The sequence below is a fragment of the Mercenaria mercenaria genome, chromosome 6 (genome assembly GCF_021730395.1).
Source record: "Mercenaria mercenaria strain notata chromosome 6, MADL_Memer_1, whole genome shotgun sequence".
Taxonomy (NCBI): Eukaryota; Metazoa; Mollusca; class Bivalvia; order Venerida; family Veneridae; genus Mercenaria; species Mercenaria mercenaria.
In genome coordinates, this window is record NC_069366.1 from 37,442,635 (window position 1) to 37,464,107 (window position 21,473).

Genomic DNA, 21,473 nt, shown 5'->3' on the forward strand with positions numbered 1-21,473 from the left:
TTCTGTGAAAGCTATGGCCAGTGTGATAATAAAGATAACACGGCTGTCATACAAAAAGTTAAAATGGTAATTGAGCAGGACAGATATCAGACAGTTCGCGAGGTAGCATCGAAAGTAGGCTGTGGTCAGTGATTGTGTCATCATGGAATTCAAAGAGAAGTGGTTCTTCTGTGTTACGTGTACTTCCAGGTACTTAGTGGACGAATCTTAATCAAACGGATGGCATTTGTAGTCATACATGATGTGGAACCTCGCCCGGTGTGCTCACATTCTGTTGGCTGAAAAAAAACAAAAAAAACATACCTCATGGCTTCTCTAAGCCCTGTTGTGTAGGTATTGTAGTTATTGTAGGAGCTTCAGAATTGATTTCGCGGTACACCATAAAAGACGAGCTACTACAGTCGCAAACCTCAACGTACCTGTCTGAACTATTTACATGGATAATGCTCAATCATTTCAGGGTGGAAACATGTCTTTTATCTTCAATTTAATATGCAGATGTACTGAAGAACAAAGAATAAATCATTCAACCTTTTTTGGCATTTTTGAGATAAAATGACCCCACTTCAAACACTTTTAACCACTGCACGCAAAGTTTTGAGTGAATGATATATAAGATAGTTTAAAACCAGAAATATTTTCGATACTATCTGAGAAGTTTCTACGACAGAGCATTAGTGCCAGGTGAGTGTTATTTATTATCTTGAAATTTCGAGATACTAACTGAAAAATATATATATATAGTTATTATATACGCAACTGGAAATTGATTGATACTAACTCGAAATTTCGACATTCACTCAAAATGTCGGCTTAGTAGCTAGTATTTTCAATATACATAACTCGAAATCTCGATTTCACGGAATTTTGAGCTAAATATAGCACCTGGTACTAATGCTCCTCCGTATGTTACAGAAGTATCAGAGTTGATCCTTTAAACAGTTTTTAGGAAATATTTGATTAATACGATTTATCAAGGAATCTATTTTTTATATCAAATATAAGAAAGTATAAGAAAATCTGATAGTGCTTTATTTTATTTCACTTCATTTCTTAATTCTTAAACTTCTAGATCAAATCAAATAACTTAAATCTTTATGAATGTTCCTTCTTTTTCCCCTCATGACATAGTTAGGGTTTTGAATAACTTTGTCGGTCTGTGCACGTGTAGAGCAGAAGCCACAAACAAAGGAATTCTATATATATTTAATTCATTGTAATTATTCGATGGTATCTCGGTTTATTCTGATGTTATAATATGACAAACAATAATCAGTCTGGAATAAAGATAATTTTGCACTTATTAAACCCAGTGATCCTGATACTTAATAGTTTTTTCCCTCACATATCTAGCTTTTATCTTTCAACGTCATTACATTGGTTATTGTGTAATTGATTTTTAATTGGCGACATTCGACTGTTTGCAATATTATGATTTATATCTAAAGTTAGATAGAAGTTGCGCATTTATTCTAAAAAAGAGTGGCAATGGATATTATCTTTGCTCGAAAAAACGAAATGGTAATAATTTTTATCATTTTTTTCTGGATTGGATTTTTCTTATCTTTATTAAAAATGAGAATTAGACTTTGTACTAGTTAAACACTGAATCATTTCTGCCTCCATTATGTGTTAACGTCGTAGATTAAATATTTTTAGGTTTATACTTGTTCATAGAGGATATTACATGACTGTCTTTTCGTATTCATTTTATTAAATGAGTTTAAGAAAATGCGAGACTCTACCGAGCATTTCATCAATTTTATTCAACGAGTCTAATAATTCTAATGTGAAATGTCACAAATGTAATATTCTTTTAGCTTTTCCTGCCGAAACATCAAAGATTCTACTTTCTTTACTATTATAAACAAATCAGTTTGACCAACGTCTCCTATGCTATAAATGACGTCGACGTCAAAGCTTTATTTACACTATAGTCTATAGTATATTTAAGAAATAATAAGTTCCCAAACGTGATTTATTGTAGAATAACCCGTGTTTTGAGTTGTTATGCGTAAGAATAAGTCCCATAAGGACGAAAAACTCGGGTTATTCTACAATAAATCACACTTCGGAACTTATTATTTCGATTCTAACACGACATACTAGTATCAACAGTTAGAAAAAGCGGTAACTACTTTTTATGACCGTGCTACGCACCTGGATCGGATGACGTCATTGCACGCGAGTGGTTTATTGCAGAATAACCCGAGATAGATTTTGCTCTACATGTATGTAGGTTATTTGCTGGTCGTATTAGAATATCATTTTTATGTAATGGCGCGACATCAGACATGTGATAAATATTCTTATTACATATAATGCATCTATCAGTTAAAATTACAAAAAATACTCATACATACAATATACATTGTAATTGTAGTTAGAATTACAAGAGCCTATTAAACTTATGAAAATTATCACAAGTAATGTATTAATCTCTTTGGGGCCAGGACGAATGACGTCACAGCAGGTGCGTGGCAGTCATTTTGGATTATATTTTTAGAATGACATCAACATTCTATATATTGCAAATGTTATACTTATAGAAAATGAGATTCTCCCGGAAGTATACGGAGCTGACTCGTATACCCTATCTCGGGAGATAGAAAATAGAATGATGATGTCATTCTAAAAATGGAATCCAAAATGGCTGGCGCACACCTGCCGTGACGTCATTCGTGCGCATGCGCAGATCCCTATACTGATATCACATGTGAATTATTTAAATTAGATTGAAAGATGATGTTTTTAATAAAAAGGCAGATGAAAAGATTTCATAAATCTCGGCCCTTTAACATATACAAAACTTTCACCAACAACGCGTGCTCACGAGAATGTCCCTGTTTATAGATTGGGAGGTATTAATTACCTACGCTACTATTTTCTATATAAAAATAACAATTTAAAATATGTTTTATGAGTATTTTTGTAGGTAGACATCAGGAAATACTTACTTTCACTTTCATTTTACCAAACAGCTTCGACACAACACATACTAGCAGGTTAAAATCTTATAATCATCCGCAGACATTACTCAATCAAGCTTCAATAAAGCTTATATCTGGCAGGAAAATGGCCTTTACCAGGCGGGAAAAAATGGCACGATATATCGATATGGACTACATTCGACCACGGAGGCATATCCGGCGAAATACTACCTTCGTACCTATACACGTTCATGGCCGAAATCGGCAAGAAAAAAAATTAAAAAGTTTTATACAAGAATAGACACATGAGTTCTCCCGAAACTGCCAATCGAAATCGATCGTTCGGTGTGGTCTGACGATGATAGTTTTGTCGTTTCAGAGACTTTGTAAAAACAACGGAATGAATTGTGGTTATGCAGAGCTTAACTATCTAAATATTAAAAACATTGTTCTGTTTAAATGAATGTACACGTAAAGGCTTACACCCTCCACACACATTAAGGGGACTAATATATGTTATATTTAGACTGCCACAATTTTCTTTATTACATGCTCACCTATACAATTACTGTAGTAATTCTTTTACAGTGTACCAAAGTGCCTTTGATACAAGTTCCGATTGCCCTGCGTACTTGGCAGACATTAGTTGTGATTCTAATTTACTGCTTAGCATGCAGTGATCGTTCTACCACAACTGCGACAACAACAACCACAGGGCCCAGTAAGTGATTTAGTCATATCAGCAGGGTTGCGGTGGGCTGAATTGCTCTTTATTTTCACAGATAAAGGTAACACATATGATATTTATGGTGTTTCATAAGGGCCATCGCCTACTCCCTATGAACGCAGAGAGCGAAGGTATTACAGTATGATGGCGAAGTACAACAGTACAATGGCGAAGCGTAACAGTAGGATGGCAAGTAAGAGGGTGACACTTCGATTGTGAAGCGCGACAGTACGACGATGGCGACAGTACGATTTTGAAGCGCTGCAGTACGATGGCGAAGTATGACAGTACATGACGGTACGATGGCGAAGTACGACAGCACATGACAGTACGATGGCGAAGTATGACAGTACATGACGGTATGACAGTACATGACAGTACGATGGCGAAGCGTGACAGTACATGACAGTACGATTGCGGAGCGTGACAGTACATGACAGAACGATGGCGAAGCGTGACAGTACATGACAGTACGATGGCGAAACATGACAGTACATGACAGTACGATGGCGAAGTATGACAGCATGACAGTACGATGGCGAAGTAGGACAGTACATGACATTACGATGGCGAAGTATGACAGTACGATGACGAAGTATGACAGTACATGACGGTACGATGGCGAAGTATGACAGTACATGACAGTACGATGGCGAATTATGACAGTACATGACGGTACGATGGCGAAGTATGACAGTACATGACGGTACGATGGCGAATTATGACAGTACATGACGGTACTGTGGCGAAGTATGACAGTACATGACGGTACGATGGCGAAGTATGACAGTGCATGACGGTACAATGGCGGAGCGTTACAGTTCAATGGTGAAGCGTACCTTCGTACCATCGCGTTTATAGGGAGTAGAACGCCGTAGATTTCAAAGAACAAGTTTTAAGAACATTTTTGTTTTGTTAACTTTTTCTTGTCTAAACATTTTTCGAGAAAATATGGATAGGTTATCGACTGCTCTTACGCCAGCTTCTTAATTTCTAATATGCCAGTGTTTTCATTAACGTCTACTACCACATGATGGGCCTCCGTGACAGAGGATAAGGTCGCTGAAACCTTTGTGGGCTCCAGGTCGTCATGCGAAGAAACTTGCGGATGATCACTGGTTCTACCCAGGGCCCTGTCCGAAATAATGTCTGGAAGTGCACGATGCGTCTTCCTCTACCATTAAAAAGGCTGAAATGCCACCATCCATAAGACTTATTTTGATTCGGTATTACTTTAGACAAAACAACTCCATCAGCTTGGTCGTAAAACAAGTATATTAAGAATTACAGTAGAGGATCCCTTTACCAGTTAAGGGTCAATGGAATAAAAATATTTAAACTTAGTTACCATCATTAGATAAATAGATGTGAACATTTTAGGAGCTATAACTTCACAATTAGAAATGTTATTGTTAAAGTTGATAATGTCTTCAAAAAAGATACAATGAAACAATAAGAAGTTTTTATCATAAAAATATACATGTATTGACATCGATAAGGCATTGAAGCCATTCAAAATGTTTGGTTTTGGGTACCTTAAACAAATAAAATATTTTCTTTTACGCCCTTGCTAGGCTGAGCCAAACTGTACATGAGCATCCCTATATCCTATCATTCCCCAATGGTGGGTTGTATCGTAAATTATCAGACAAAATCTTATATTTTACAAAACGTCTACCTTCATGATTTCATTTAATATTTGAGTGTTTCATATATTCGAAGCAGAGATGATAATATAAATTGACGTTAGCACCTCGGTCATAGTTGGACATTTCGAGTTATTCAAATATACATTGCAATTGCGGTTGGAAATCCATCTATGGGTTCCGTGAAACAAAGTTAGTACAAAACAGGAAAATAATGGACCTGCCTCTCCGAGACTGTCTGCTGTCGCTGACTTGATAAAGGTAGTGGTCCCGTAATTTTCGTGAGGTAACTTTCCGTAAAAGGCGGAAATGCCGAAATACCTATTTGCCGATCGCCCTTGTGGGTTTACTACCTTAAAGGCACTGGCCTCCAGATAGTGCGACAAAAAAAAATCAATTAAGTAACAGGAAATTAATGTTATATTTCTTAAGAAAGCTTTGATACTCAATTACTGACAGACGATATGTTGTGGAAACACATGAGAAATAGTTGATTTTAATAACGCTTTTACTCGAGGTAAACTGCCTTAATCATAAACACGTTCATATTTATCTTCCATCTTTTGATTAGTTTTACAAGCTTTTTAACACCAGACAGGCCCCAAAATTCGTTACAAAATTGTATTGATTCATATATGAAATGCAAATGAATAATGCAATTTGCAAAATCTAAGAATTGCATTCTCTTAGTGATTTTAACTTTGATTTATCTCCAGATGCAGGTTTTAATAATGCAAAATGCTCGTCAGTAATAGATTCCCTAGTTTTAAAATAAGTGGTTAAAACCCCAACAAGAATGACTAAGTTAAGTAATTCCCTAATCGATCATATTTACACAACTTGTCAAAATAAAATAACTGCACTAACCGTACAGGCCACTGGGGTAAGCGATCATTTTTTTCCGGTGTATTTTCTAGAAATTCCAAATCTGGTATTTTAAAAGCACGATCAGGTCACACTTCTATTAAATATAGGTCTTTCAAACATTTGATGAGGAAGCATTTAAAATGGGCTTAATCAATTGAGACTGGACTTGATAACCAGCAACCTGGACCAAACAAGTACCTTTGATGTATTCTGTAGTACTCTAAATTATATACATGTACTCGTACAAAACTGTATTTTTCCTATAGTAACATAATTTCGTAAGATAACATCACATTAAATAATCAACTAGAGACAGTAAATACTTTGAATGATTATTTCATAAAGATTGCAAAAATTGTTTCTAAAGTACCCATAAACCCTTAGATTTTTTGAGCCACTGGAAACTTTTAACTACAGCTAACAATTTAATATTGATTATATTACGCCATTTGTAGTGACGAAAGCACAGGCGCGAGTATCGGACCTGGGACAAAAAATATGACCAGATTGATAAAAAATCCTTGTTTTCATCCTAAATGTGTCGAAAATTAAAAATATACAGTAAAATATGTAGACGTATGTATCTTTTGAAGGGGTATCATATTTCACTACATATTTTTCATTTTTGACTCAGTCTGGTCATATATTTTGTCCCAGGTCCGATACTCGTGCCTTTGGACGAAAGCGGACAGTCTCTGTGTGTTATGGTAAATATCAAGGAAGGCCTCAAAACTGACAAATTTATGTAAGAAACCACAGGCACGAGTATCGTGAGACATATGTATCTTTTGAAGGGGGCTCATATTTTACTGTATATTTTTAATTTTCGACACATTTAGATGAAAACAAGGATTTTTATCAATCTGGTCATATTTTTTTGTCCCAGGTCCGATACTCGTGCCTGTGTAAGAAACTGGTTTCTGTTATAGGAAGGATATATACTGCAAGTTATATTCAGGTGTGTCCCAAGTGTTCCGGGTTGACAGACGATATTATTGTGCATCTTTATATCTTCTGTCTAGTAACGATTGTCATCGGAAAGCGATATGTTGGACTGTCTTATTACAAAGCTTGGCGTACCTGCATATAGCAGACTAATTTTGCAGAACCCTCGTAGACAGTGTATCAGTTTGTTAAGGTCAGCCTACGATACTTTTGAGACACTTTAAGAATTGCTTGCTCGTCAGGTACATATGTGAAATGATCTACTAGGTTGACATTTGAGTACATTGTATATGTGTAACGATTAAACAATGTTTAGCTATTTTCAAAACAGATATGTTTTTATACGTTCTTGTAGCTATATATAACCCGTACTAGTAGTATTCTTTAACTGTAATAATAAAAATGTATACTCAGTAATCAAGCGATTTTCTCAGTTTATAAGCATATGTGAAGACCGTCTCTGATATAATATACTGAATTAACATTGGTATTAAATCATATCGGACTTTATCACATACTTTTTTAGGCTATGCGTTTTGGAAAGAAAATACACGGTTGTTGTTATTTCGGAATCTGTACATTCAATAGTCTCACTAAACTAAACACTTAATGTTTTCCAGCATAGCTTAATTCTTTTCGTTTCGGTATCATAGTCTAATATATGCTAATTCAATAAACGCATTTTTATCAGTTTATACCTTTTCGAGTGTTGTTTCGTGGTATAGTCTGATACAATCGTGCAGTATCAATTACTTATTATACATTGTAGAGGTTATATGCAATTAAAGATGTCTGATGAAATCTACGATTAAGTGTTCTTTTTCATAACATTTCTTTCTTCAGTCATGTTGGTTAAAATATTATTTGTGATGAAGCTAAAGCTTCGTTGTTCGGTAACATTTCATTGTTTATATTCATTGTAAATACTCTTTTTAAGGTATAATTATATTATCATGTTGTTTGTAAGGTATATATTATCAAGTTGTTTATGAGGTATATATTATCATGTTCCATTGTTCATACTCATTGTGAATGTTGTTTGTAAGGTATATGTTATCATGTTCCATTGTTCATACTCATTGTGAATGTTGTTTGTAAGGTATATATTATCATGTTCCATTTTTCATACTCATTGTGAATGTTGTTTGTAAGGTATATGTTATCATGTTTCATTGTTCATACTCATTGTGAATGTTGTTTGTAAGGTATATATTATCATGTTTCATTGTTCATACTCATTGTGAATACTATTTGTAAGATGTTTCATTGTTCATACTCATTCTGAATGTTGTTTGTAAGGTATATATTATCATGTTTCATTGTTCATACTCATTGTGAATACTGTTTGTAAGATGTTTCATTGTTCATACTCATTGTGAATGTTGTTTATAAGGTATATATTATCATGTTTCATTGTTCATATTCATTGTGTATCTTGTTTATAAGGTACATGTATATATTATCATGTTTCATTGTATTGTCTGTGATTTGTATATACATGTTATGTATCTTGTCCATGTCTGCATGTTATGGAGGATTAAAAGAAATGATAATGCAGTAGCTAACATCATAAATAGCAGCATTCAGTATGTTTTCCAGACAAACTTAAGGAAGCTAAGGTATTTCTAATTTTTAAATCTGGCTCTAAGGATGAAATGAACAATTACAGACCTATATCAGTAACCATTGCCAATGTAGTTGAAAGTCATATTGCTACTCAGCTGCATAATTTCTTCAATACAACTACCATACTACACACCACCCAGTCTGGCTTCAGAAAAAAACACATTCTTGCCAAACGGCCCTTTCTGTATTAACTGATAAATGGGCGAAGGAAAAATAGTTGGTAGTGTATTCCTAGGTCTCCGTAAGGCTTTTGACTTAATGGATCATAACATTCTCCTATACAAAATGAAACTGTACTTTCATTGCGTTGGTTTAAATCGTACCTGAAGAATTGAACCCAATATGTCCAACTGAATGATAAAAAAAATCTTTATCGTATATTAAAAATGGCTTTCCACAAGGATCTATACTTGGCCCTTGCTCTTTTTGATATATATAAACGATCTTCCATTGGTGTCAAAAACTCAAACATCGACATGTATGCTGATGATTCTACGATGCATGTAAGCGACCATAACGTATCTGATATTGAAAGAAAATTGCAAATTGATATTATTAAATTTAATAATTGGTGCACGTATAACAATATGGCTCTCCATCCGAATAAGACAACTAGTATGAAGACTATGTTTTATATCTCATGCATTTTTCCGAGTATTGACTACGCATAAACTATATGGGGAAACTGCTTTAAAGGAAATATAGGAAAAATCTTTAAAATGCAAAAGAGGTCAGCTCGACTTATATTGAAAGCACCCTTCTAGACACCATATAGTACTCCCTTCTGTGAACTTAAATGGTTAACTTTCCTAAACAGGATTAAATAGAATATTGGTGTTTTGGTTTATATAGCCTTTAACAAGCTTGCTCCTTCTTATATTTGTGACACAATTGAAATGTGTGATAATACATACTATAGCCTTTAATACAAAACGAATTTTGATCTACAGCACCTTCGACCAATACTGATTCAACAACTACACAAAGTAACGACGCAACAACCACAACAGATTCTACTGGTTCAAAAACTACACAAAGTAACGATGCAACTACCACAACAGATTCTACTGGTTCAACAACTACACAAAGTAACGATGCAACTACCACAACAGATTCTACTGGTTCAACAACTACACAAAGTAACGACGCAACTACCACTGCTAATTCTACTGGTTCAAAAACTACGCAAAGTAACGATGCAACTACTACAACAGATTCTACTGGTTCAACAACTATGCAAAGTAACAACGCAACTACTACAACAGATTCTACTGGTTCAACTACCACTGCTAGTTCTACTGGTTCAACAACTACGCAAAGTAACGACGCAACTACCACTGCTAATTCTACTGGTTCAACAACTACGCAAAGTAACGACGCAACTACCACTGCTAGTTCTACTGGTTCATCAACTACGCAAAGTAACGACGCAACTACCACTGCTAGTTCTACTGGTTCATCAACTACGCAAAGTAACGACGCAACTACCACTGCTAGTTCTACTGGTTCAACAACTACGCAAAGTAACGACGCAACTACCACTGCTAATTCTACTGGTTCATCAACTACGCAAAGTAACGACGCAACTACTACAACAGATTCTACTGGTTCAACAACTATGCAAAGTAACAACGCAACTACTACAACAGATTCTACTGGTTCAACTACCACTGCTAGTTCTACTGGTTCAACAACTACGCAAAGTAACGACGCAACTACCACAACAGATTCTACTGGTTCAACAACTACGCAAAGTAACGACGCAACTACCACTGCTAATTCTACTGGTTCAACAACTACGCAAAGTAACGACGCAACTACCACTGCTAATTCTACTGGTTCAACAACTACGCAAAGTAACGACGCAACTACCACTGCTAATTCTACTGGTTCAACAACTACGCAAAGCAACGATGCAACTACAACTGCTAGTTCTACTGGTTCAACAACTACGCAAAGTAACGATGCAACTACCACTGCTAGTTCTACTGGTTCAACAACTACACAAAGTAACGACACAACAACCACAACAGATTCTACTGGTTCAACAACTACGCAAAGTAACGACGCAACTACCACTGCTAATTCTACTGGTTCATCAACTACGCAAAGTAACGACGCAACTACCACTGCTAATTCTACTGGTTCAACAACTACGCAAAGTAACGACGCAACTACCACTGCTAATTCTACTGGTTCAACAACTACACAAAGTAACGACACAACTACCACAACAGATTCTACTGGTTCAACAACTACGCAAAGTAACGACGCAACTACCACTGCTAATTCTACTGGTTCAACAACTACACAAAGTAACGATGCAACTACCACAACAGATTCTACTGGTTCAACAACTACGCAAAGTAACGACGCAACTACCACTGCTAATTCTACTGGTTCAACAACTACGCAAAGTCACGACGCAACTACCACTGCTAATTCTACTGGTTCAACAACTACGCAAAGTAACGATGCAACTACCACTGATAATTCTGATTCATCAATTACACAAAGCAATGATGCAGGTAAGGGAGAGAAGAGAAGTAGGTAAGGGAGCGGTGAAAGCAGGTAAGGGAGGGATGACAACAGGTAAGGGAGGGACTACAGCTGATAAGGGATGTAAGAGAAGTAGGTAAGGGAGGGGTGACAGCAGGTAAGGGAGGGGTGACAGACGGTAAGGGGAACGACAACAGGTAAGGAGTTGTGACAGCAGGTGAGGGAGGGATGACGGATAATAGCAAGTAAAGGAGGAACGGCAGCAGGTAAGGAAGGTGTGACAGCAGGTAAGGTAGAGATACAACAAGTAAAAGATGACAGCAGGTAATGGAGGGAAAGGAAGTAGGTAGGCAAGGGAGGGGTGACAGCAGGTAAGGGAATTTTTCTTTTCCTAAATTGATTTAAACTTGTTGAAAACGTAGTATCATCACATATTTCGAAAAAAGAAGGAAGAGGGGTTAACAAAAGTAGGTATATATAGGATTTTTTATTAAAAAAAAAAAAGACACACACACAAAGATGAAATTGTGTGTTCTAAGAGAAAGTGTCACCTTGATTATTTGTCGAATTGTTTTCTTTAGACCGTCAAAATATGACCCATGGATATATAATTATATTTGAACCGTATCTTTAACATGTTCACATGTACATTAGAATCACCATAACTATAGATATAAAAAAATCTAAGTATGTGTAGTATGCATTTATTTAAATTATTTATTTTAGATAAACTATTCTTGCTTTCCGAATCATTACCTTAAGGACGTATGCTAGAATTAGGTGCGAAAATTTTCCAAATAACAGAATTTCTTCAAACTTTGGATATTGAAGGACAATCATCTAAGAAACAAAAAAATGCAATAAAAATCATAAGTCACCGGTATCGAAAAAGAGTTATCTGCCCTTGAAAACGGCATTTCCCCCAAAAATGACGTTTTCAAGGGCAGATAACTCTTTTTCGAATCCGGTGACCTATGATTTTTATTGCATTTTTTATTTCTTAGATGATTGTCTTTCAATATCCAAAGTTTAAAGAAATTCTTTTATTGGGAAAATTTTCGCCATCTCATATACAGGGAATTCTAGCGTACGCCTTTAATCATAACCAGTAGGCAATTAATTCGCTTGACTGTGACTAATGCTTCCAAGATTTTTGATATCAAAGTCATTTTTGTAATTCCCAATTAAAATATTTGTAAACAGCTGCCAAAGAAATGTCTGTTTAGCTTTGTGTTTAGCACCGTTTTTCAGTAGAGTTTTAGCTCACCTGTCACGTAGTGACAAGTTGAGCTTTTGTGATCTCCCTTCGTCCACCCGTCCGTCGTCCATCGTCCGTTCACAGTTTCGATCTTGTGAACACGATAGAGACCACATTTGCTATCGATTTTAATCAAAACTGCACACAACTTTTGGCATAATACCTGCAGAAAGCTAAGTAGGTGCTGTACGAAATTCCAAAGGCGGAACTAGAATAGACTTCATATTTTATCAAACAAAACAGCAACAACAAAAACACACATCCATTTTACAGCTATGATTAAATTCAAGTAAAAGAAGAGAAATAAGCAACATCTAGAACATTCCCTTTAGATTTCAATACCAGTCTTACATTAGACATTTTATTGTCAGAACACAGATGCGTCACATGGCGAGACTATGTCGACAGTCTTTTTTGTTGTGTCACATAACATAACATTACATTGATTAAATGTAAATTGCGTTGTATGTTTAAATCAGTTTGGACCAAAGAACTAAGTACTATTTATCAATTCTTCGTTTGTATGTCGACATGAGGAATCTAGAGCTAATTCAATAAAGTGGTACCTTTTTAGGTACCAAAAGGTTTATACTGTCAAAATTCAAGAGAAGGAATCGGGATAATCTATTTCACGTAAGCATGTCATTGTGAGAGATAGGCATGCGGATTAAATAAATTGTACAGTGACACATAGTGCATAATATGTGACTGACGAATGTTTTGTGTCGCCCATGAGTGGTGGGGGCATATAGATTTGGTTTTGTCCGTCCATCCGTCCGAAGTTCGTGACGCGCCTAGTTTAAAAAGTATTTGATATAAATTGATGAAACTTTGCACGAGTCTTTATCATGATATGAACTTGCGCACCTCCTATTTTTCGTCTGGCTCCGCCCCGTATTTCCAGAGTTATGGAATCTGAAGTAGTAAAAATTCACATTTTTACCTTGTGACGTGCCTAGTTAAAAAGTATTTGATTTAAATTGATAAAAAAAACTAGCTTGATTCTTTATCATGATATAAACTTGCGCATCTCTTATTTTTCGTTTGGCTCCACCCCTTATTTTTAAAGTTATAGCCCCTGAAATAGTCAAAAATCCACATTTTCACCTAATGACTTGCCTAGCTCAGAAAGTATTTGATGTAAATTCATGAAACCTTGCAATAGTCTTGGTCATGATGTGACCTTGTACACTTGGCATTCTTCTTGAGAATCTTAACGCTTATTACAGAGTTATGGCCCTTGAAATAGCCAAAATAGTGGATTTTGTGATGCTCATAGCTCACAAAGTATTTGGCCTAGAATAATGAATCCTTTATATAAAATATTTGTTGAGGCTATACCCCCTTAAGACTGCAAACATTTGAATTATTGCCCCTTATTTGTGACAAATGCACCAGTAGGGGCACACTTTGTATCCTACAGACACTTTCTAGTTACAATTATATTTTCCAATAAAGAAATCTGACTTGAAAACGTCTTTTCTTTCTTTTACATTTTTTAATGATTCGGTGCACTTGTGCTTCGGTTTTCAATGCTTTACAGCGTTTTTTTTTTTTTTTAAATAAAGAGTCGTTGCATCTGCACAGGACAACTGGTATTTCAAAGATGCATTTTATTTATCACTATGCTGGGGGAAATGTTTGCCTGCTCCATGGTTATATATATTTCAATCAGTCATGTACAACAAAACTCGGTTTATTCAAAGTATTCGCTTGATATTTTTTCATATATACGTTCTCAGCTGTTAAAATTCACAGTTCTGAAAGCATCAAAATACTAAAAATGATAAAACAGCACGCAAGTTTCCTGTGTTCCAACCTCCAGAAGAGCTTATGAAAACTTTACCTTCAAATGAAACATAGGATATCGCTCGAAAACATAACATTTATCTTCATTCAATATCATTTTATAGTGTGTCAGACGGGACGTACGCAAAGATCGCCTATACTTACTATTATTGCAAATATTTTTTTATACGATAGTCCGATTGGACGGGTTTGTATCTGGGTGCTATGGTTATTTGGCAATCCTCACAATGCTAAAAGTTAAACAAAAACAAATGAGCGACTCGTGGTACCATGTATGGTGTTGGTTAGTGTTTGGTACATGTGCTAGTCCCTTAATAAACAAACTCCACCCGTCTAACAAGATATCCTGAAAAACAAGTTCTCTCACCCCTCCAGAATGCGTAAAATGTTTTCATCTTTAGCGTCGAGCATTGCTTATTGTCAGCTTGTTAACACAATCTATGTTCGACCATTTATTTTCTATTTTTAGTTATTGGTGGACCGTGTATTTACACACTTCAATGTTCTGGCCTCGTTCAAAATTCAAATTGCATAATTGGTATATGCAGTTGTGAAGAAGGCTATTCTGAGTCTGCTGGGTATTGCAACGGTATGTATTATCAGGTTATAATCAGGTCACCTGATACTTTCTATCTTTCATATAAACAATTAAATATTCATATCTGACGGGGTATGAAGCACAGGCACCAGTATCGGAACTGGGACAAAAATATGTTTGTTTTCGTCCTAAATGAGTTAAAAATGAAAAATATGTAGTGAAATATGAGCCCCATCAAAATATACATATGTCTACTGAAGGCCAGAATCTCGAGAATCGAGCCTGCGAGCAATGGGTTCACTTCCCGGGCCGTTGTGAAATAAATTCTCTAGACAATTAAACAAACTACCTATCAATATTTCACGTGTACATTTAGCTACAAAATGAGACCGACCCCAAGTCTCTAGCCCTTCCCGTTCATGAAATATCTATCAGAAAACGAGTGCCTATCTGTTGAAAGTTCCAGGTAGATAGAAATGTGGCACAACGGAACGGTACGAAATCACGGACTAAAAGATGTTTGTCAGCCTAGCAAGGGTCAAATTCATTTGACATTAATAACAAGTATTACTAAATATGCAAATTATGGCCACTCACCACCGTCAGTATCATCTGCTACACGCGATATTTACTTTTTTATTTTTCCGTCGGTCTTTCAATTGTATTATCCGCCATTGAAACCGATACGATAATATCAGAGTAATTTTGTGCGAAACGATGCGGTTCTGTCGGAGGTGTGTCGCTATTGGCCAATCAGAAATTGCGTTTAAAAATACCTTACGAATTCTGTTCAATGGCGTAGCATTCAATTGAAAGACCGTGGAAAAATTTGAAACGCCAATATCGCGTGTTTGAGATGCTACTGACGATTGTGAGTGGCCCTAGTTTATGTATTTATTTATACTATTTAGTATTTTTTATTGAATTTGACCCTTGCTTGGCTGACAAACATATTTTAGTCCGTGATTTCGTACCGTTTCGTTGTGCCACATTTCTGTCTACCTGGAACTTTAAGCAGAAAGGCACTCGTTTTCTGATAGATATTTCATGAATGGGTAGGGCTAGAGACTTGGGGTCGGTCTCATTTTGTAGCTAAATGTACACGTGAAATGGTGATAGGTAGTTTGTTTAATTGTCTAGAGAATTTATTTCACAACGGCCCGGGAAGTGAACCCATTGCTCGCAGGCTCGATTCTCGAGATTCTGGCCTTCAGTAGACATATGTATATTTTGAAGGGGGCTCATATTTCACTACATATTTTTCATTTTTAACTCATTTAGGATGAAAACAAACATATTTTTGTCCCAGGTCCGATACTGGTGCCTGTGGTATGAAGCACAAGTGGGTGGGGTACATAATTTGAATTGTGGCCAAGAGACAGAATTTAGATGAATGTTTTTGTGGCCGTGATATATGAATAGACTTCCTAAAAGAACAGAAAAACAAACAGTCAAACAAAACTAAAAGAAAACATTTTACAGCTATGATTAAATTCAATGAAAGAAGAGAAATAAGCAACATCTATAACATTCCCTTTTGATTTCAATACCAGTCTTGCAGTAGCCTAACATTTTATTTGTCAGAACACAGGGATGCGTCGCGTAGCGAGACTATGTCGACAGTCCTTTTTTGGTCGAACAAAACATTCTATTGATTGGATTATATCAATTCCGTTCTGCTTTTGAATATTTTTGTGCCAAAGAACTGGATTAATTCTTCGTTTGAACATAGCTAGTAGTTATATGTCGACATGAGGAATACACGGGTGATTTAAATCAAATCAGTGATATTTTTTTTTTGCTTTTAGAAAGTCTATACAGTTTAAACAGTTAAAATTCAAGAAAAACTAGATGTAAACATGTCATTGTGAGAGATAGACAATGGATAAAAAAGATCGTACAGTGTTAAATATGACTAACAGATTTTTTATTTTTATCATATTTTCCAATACAGAAATCTGAGGTAATCTTTGACAAAAGTAAACATAGCGGGCCGACATTTTTTAAAGAATCGATGCTTGTGATTCGGTTTTCAATGTTTAATGGCGTTTTCTTAGCAAAATAAAGAGTCAGAACACCTGTTATTCAAAGATGTATTTTAATATTTAATATTCTAGGGTATGTTTAGCCTGCTTTAGGGTTGTATTTATATTTTTATTTTGCAATTTTTGTCAGTCATGTACAACACACCTCGGTTTGTTCAAACAATTTACTTGATTTTTTTTTCATATATGTTTTCAACTGTTCAATGTTACTGTCCTGAAAGCATTTAATAAGATAAGCAAGTTAAAAATAAAACAGCTCGCAAGTTTCTTGTGTTCCGACCTCTCTAATAAAAACTTTACCTTGAAATGAACATTCAACATCTTATAAGTAATATATAAACACGATTTATCTAGCTTTAACTTGACGATACCATTCTCAGAACAATTTTATGCAGGGTCATTCTTCTTATACATGCATAAGGTGTCAGACGGGACGTACGAAAAGCTCGCTTATACTACTATTATTGCATTTCTTTTATTTTTTTCAGGGGCACAGATACAACAGTCTGTTTGGTTAAGAGCTTTTACGAATGTGTTGCTGGTTGCTATAGTTATTTGGCAATCCTCACAATGCTAGAAGTTAAAAAACTATATATAAAAAAAATTGAGCGACTCGTGGTACCAAGTATGGTGTTGGTTAGTGTTTAGTACATGTGCTGGACACACTCGAGATATTATTGCAATATTGTGAACTGCGAATTGCTTTAAAAGTTTTAATTAATTCGACATTTGGTTCCGTATTTGCTGATGAGTGCATTCCATGTTTCTATCTGTCATCATCCACAGCATCATTGCATGTGTGTACACTATTTATTCTCTCCACTCATGGAGTTCTGTTCTCAGACATTGAACATTCCATAAAAATTATTTATTTTTATGCCCCCGAAGGGAAGCATATAGTTTTTGAACCGTCTGTCAGTCTGTCGGTCTGTCCGCAATTTTCGTGTCCGGTCCATATCTTTGTCATCCATGGATGGATTTTCAAATAACTTGGCATGAATGTGTACCACAGTAAGACGACGTGTCGCGCGCAAGACCCAGGTCCGTAGCTCAAAGGTCAAGGTCACACTTAGACGTTAAAGGATAGTGCATTGATGGGCGTGTCCGGTCCATACCTTTGTCATCGATGGATGGATTTTCAAATAACTTGGCATGAATGTGTACCACAGTAAGACGACGTGTCGCGCGCAAGACCCAAGTCCGTAGCTCAAAGGTCAAGGTCACACTTAGACGTTAAAGGATAGTGCATTGATGGGCGTGTCCGGTCCATATCTTTGTCATCGATGGATGGATTTTCAAATAACTTGGCGTGAATGTGTACCACAGTAAGACGACGTGTCGTGCGCAAGACCCAGGTCCGTAGTTCAAAGGTCAAGGTCACACTTAGACGTTAAAGGATAGTGCATTGATGGGCGTGTCCGGTCCATATCTTTGTCATCGATGAATGGATTTTCAAATAACTTGGCATGAATGTGTACCACAGTAAGACGACGTGTCGCGCGCAAGTCCCATGTCCGTAGCTCAAAGGTCAAGGTCACATATAGACGTTAAAGGTCATTTTTCATGATAGTGCATTGATGGGCGTGTCCGGTCCATATCTTTGTCATTCATGCATGGATTTTAAAATAACTACGCATGAATGTGTGGCACAGTAAGACGACGTGTCGCGCGCAAGACCCAGTTCCGTAGGTCAAAGGTCCTAAACTCTAACATCGGCCATAACTATTCATTCAAAGTGCCATCGGGGGCATGTGTCATCCTATGGAGACAGCCCTTGTTTATCTATGTTGTTTTTAATGTTTTCACTATTGTTTGCACATTCTCTTCCAATTTTATCAAAGTATCTTTATTCCATCTGGTTCGCGCGCTTGATTTTTTGACTGACCTACATGGCATTAAGGCATCTTTTCGGTGACTCCTATCTGCCATGCTTGAATCACTGCCAGAACGACAACGCAAAAAGCAAGATAAATCAATTTTGCCATATTTGGTGCCAAGTATTGTTGTGTCCTCATGCTGGCGAGGCGCCACGAGACAAAACAATGACACGACATAGTAGTATTTTTTTTTTGTCGTGCTGGCAAGGGCGCCATTTGCCAAAACGCGGACACGGCAATATGTAGTGTAGCTTTCTGTCATGCCGTCGTTCCGCCGTACTGGCGGGGATGCCACAATGCGATACAAGGATACGATAGATTATTCATTTTTCGCCTTCTCATATTTTAATGGAAAATTACCCTCATGGAACCCCATTTTACAGAAGTAAGCAGTCATATGGTCGGCGTATTGTCAAATTTAAATAGAATCTACATTGGATGGATATTGATTAACCAGAAGGTTTGACCAACTAATAAGTTTATGAGTTTGAAACATTAATGACAGATATAAAAACAGAAGATGGAATCATTGTTATGATATGATTTAAATCTAATTACATTGGTCTGCATGTATAACTGATTAATGTATATATGAAAATAATCTCAATCAATTGTCAGAAAAACACGTGTAAAAGTACGTACCGTAATCAGCTGATCATATGGTAAAGGAACCTAGAGAAGAACCATAACGTTGGACAAGAGGCGTTCGTAAAAGAAGGATAACAGCTCGGAAATCTATATAGATATGTAATATGTCTGTCTGTCGGTCGGAAAGCAAGTGGACCATCAAGTTTCTGTTCAGACACTAGAGAACGCTTTGGTCGGGCCGTCCAACTTTAAAGGCTAAATATGTTTTAGACGTCAGTAGGTCAAAGGTCATTGTCGCACTGATTTCGAGACCGAAAAACGGTTTCTGAGCATTAGTCATAAAATGCGGAAGCCTACGGTCGCCTTCAAATTACATATAGGCTGAACACCACTAAATCCAGCTGTTCTTTATTTCATATAAAATCTACTCACATCATAACGGTTTTTCGACATTTTCTAGCATATCAGATTTTCAGAGACTTATATTCCCATAAAGAACTAGATCGCTACTTTAGAAAAACAAGAAGAAAAGGGGGTGTTAACTTTTATATAAGAAAACTACAGTTCGTTAAATATAACCCGCTGAATTTACTACTTTTCGCTTCTTTCAATTTCTCTTTACTGGTCATTAAATTCTTACGCCGCCATTTTTACCTAGCATGCGATAGGAACATGTCGATTTCAATAGAATGTAAAGTGATACATACTGAAACGCGGTAGGGTAAAAGTAAGCACGTTGCTGCCGAGAAAATGCACTAGGAAAGGAAAAAAGATCTGTACTATTTATATTGGACTACTTGTGACTAGACCTGCGTAGGCTTACATTCTATTTGGTAGTGATCAGCCTATAACGGTGGTTAATTGTAGTCGGTAAAAACCGTAAAATTGCCAGGAAAGAATAATCGTGTTTAAATATATATCTATTAATCAGTTTTATAAGGTGTTGTGCATAGTTTTTGTTTTCAAGATGTCTAAATTTTAAGCCAAAAAGGTAGAAATAGTAGTCAACAAACCCCAGTTTTGTGACATGGTCATTTTTACTTTGCTCTCAAAACGGTGTTACGCCAGGATTCTTGAAACACATTCCAATATCCATGTTTTAAGTGACATCGTAGCATCATATCGACACTGCTTCACACAAGTCTGTTCATAAATTATTCCAGCAATTTTTGCACGTTGAATACCTAGAATATGCTAGATTTATCTTTTTTATATGAAAAATTAATACATTGCATTTCTCTGGCATATAGAAGCCGGGTCTAAGGTGACGATTACAATTTAATAAATGTATAAAATAAATATCTGACACTTTTGGCGTTGAAGATCTTAAAGACAGTAATATTTGCATGAAGCTTTATACTGCAGAGCATTTTGCAGTTTCCGTATTTATCCGCCAATCTCCGTACACAGCCGACATTTTTCGAAGAGGAAGCTGTAACGTCGGTAACAATCCCCTCAGCATACTTTTAAAATATTGCATTTTCAGGCAGTTTTCACTTTTAAAATTTACTGGCATTTTCAATGTTTCAGTAAGGAGGTAAACAGTAGCAACAACACAAATAAAGTGCAACATAACAATATGATACGATACAAAATTTATTCAATTAAAGTCAGGAGATGACCTGTACAGTTTAAAGAGTTCGAAAGAGACATTGAAAGAAGTGAAAAGGAGTAAATTCAGAGTGTTGCTATCTATAAGATTTTTCTTTTCCTTTTTCTAAAGAAGCGACATAGTTCTTTATGGGAATACAAGTTTCTGAAAATAAATTCTAGAAAATGTCGAAATGACGTTATTAACTTTTCATGAAATAAAGAACTGCCGGATTGTACTGTTCGACCTTTACGGTGACCAAAATCAGTTCCCGATGAATAACAACAACACGATTTGGGTTATGGTTGTTTCTGCAGGGAACCTATTCTACCAGCCAAACTGTTTACATCATTTGCCTGTCAGAACTTTTACAGGAAAATGCAATTCTGCATTGTCCTTGACACTTGAATGGTGTTTACACTCTGCAAATTATATAGGTTAATTACTGCTCAATAACTTCTGTTGTAACCAAACATGCAATAAACAGCCTTTTTATACAATTTTTACATAGAAACATTTTAGTATTG

The 21,473-nt window shown here is 36.1% G+C and overlaps 1 protein-coding gene across 1 annotated transcript; it reads left to right on the forward strand.

The window, feature by feature from the left end:
* The first annotated feature begins 1,407 nt into the window (after positions 1-1,407).
* Positions 1,408-17,467, forward strand: LOC123550179 (mucin-22-like). The gene is made up of 5 exons (XM_045338609.2): positions 1,408-1,521; positions 3,519-3,651; positions 9,692-11,269; positions 14,777-14,896; positions 17,379-17,467. The coding sequence occupies exons 1-5, from the start codon at positions 1,489-1,491 to the stop codon at positions 17,465-17,467; spliced, it is 1,953 nt and encodes a 650-aa protein (XP_045194544.2). The 5' UTR covers positions 1,408-1,488.
* Positions 17,468-21,473: the final 4,006 nt, after the last annotated feature.

Bases quoted from the DNA above. Each gene is read 5' to 3' on its own strand.
- LOC123550179 (XM_045338609.2), top strand. From the start codon at position 1,489: ATGGATATTATCTTTGCTCGAAAAAACGAAATG. The intron at 1,522-3,518 runs GTAATAATTTTT...ATTCTTTTACAG, and splicing joins TTGCTCGAAAAAACGAAATG to TGTACCAAAGTGCCTTTGAT. The intron at 14,897-17,378 runs GTATGTATTATC...TATTTTTTTCAG, and splicing joins GTCTGCTGGGTATTGCAACG to GGGCACAGATACAACAGTCT.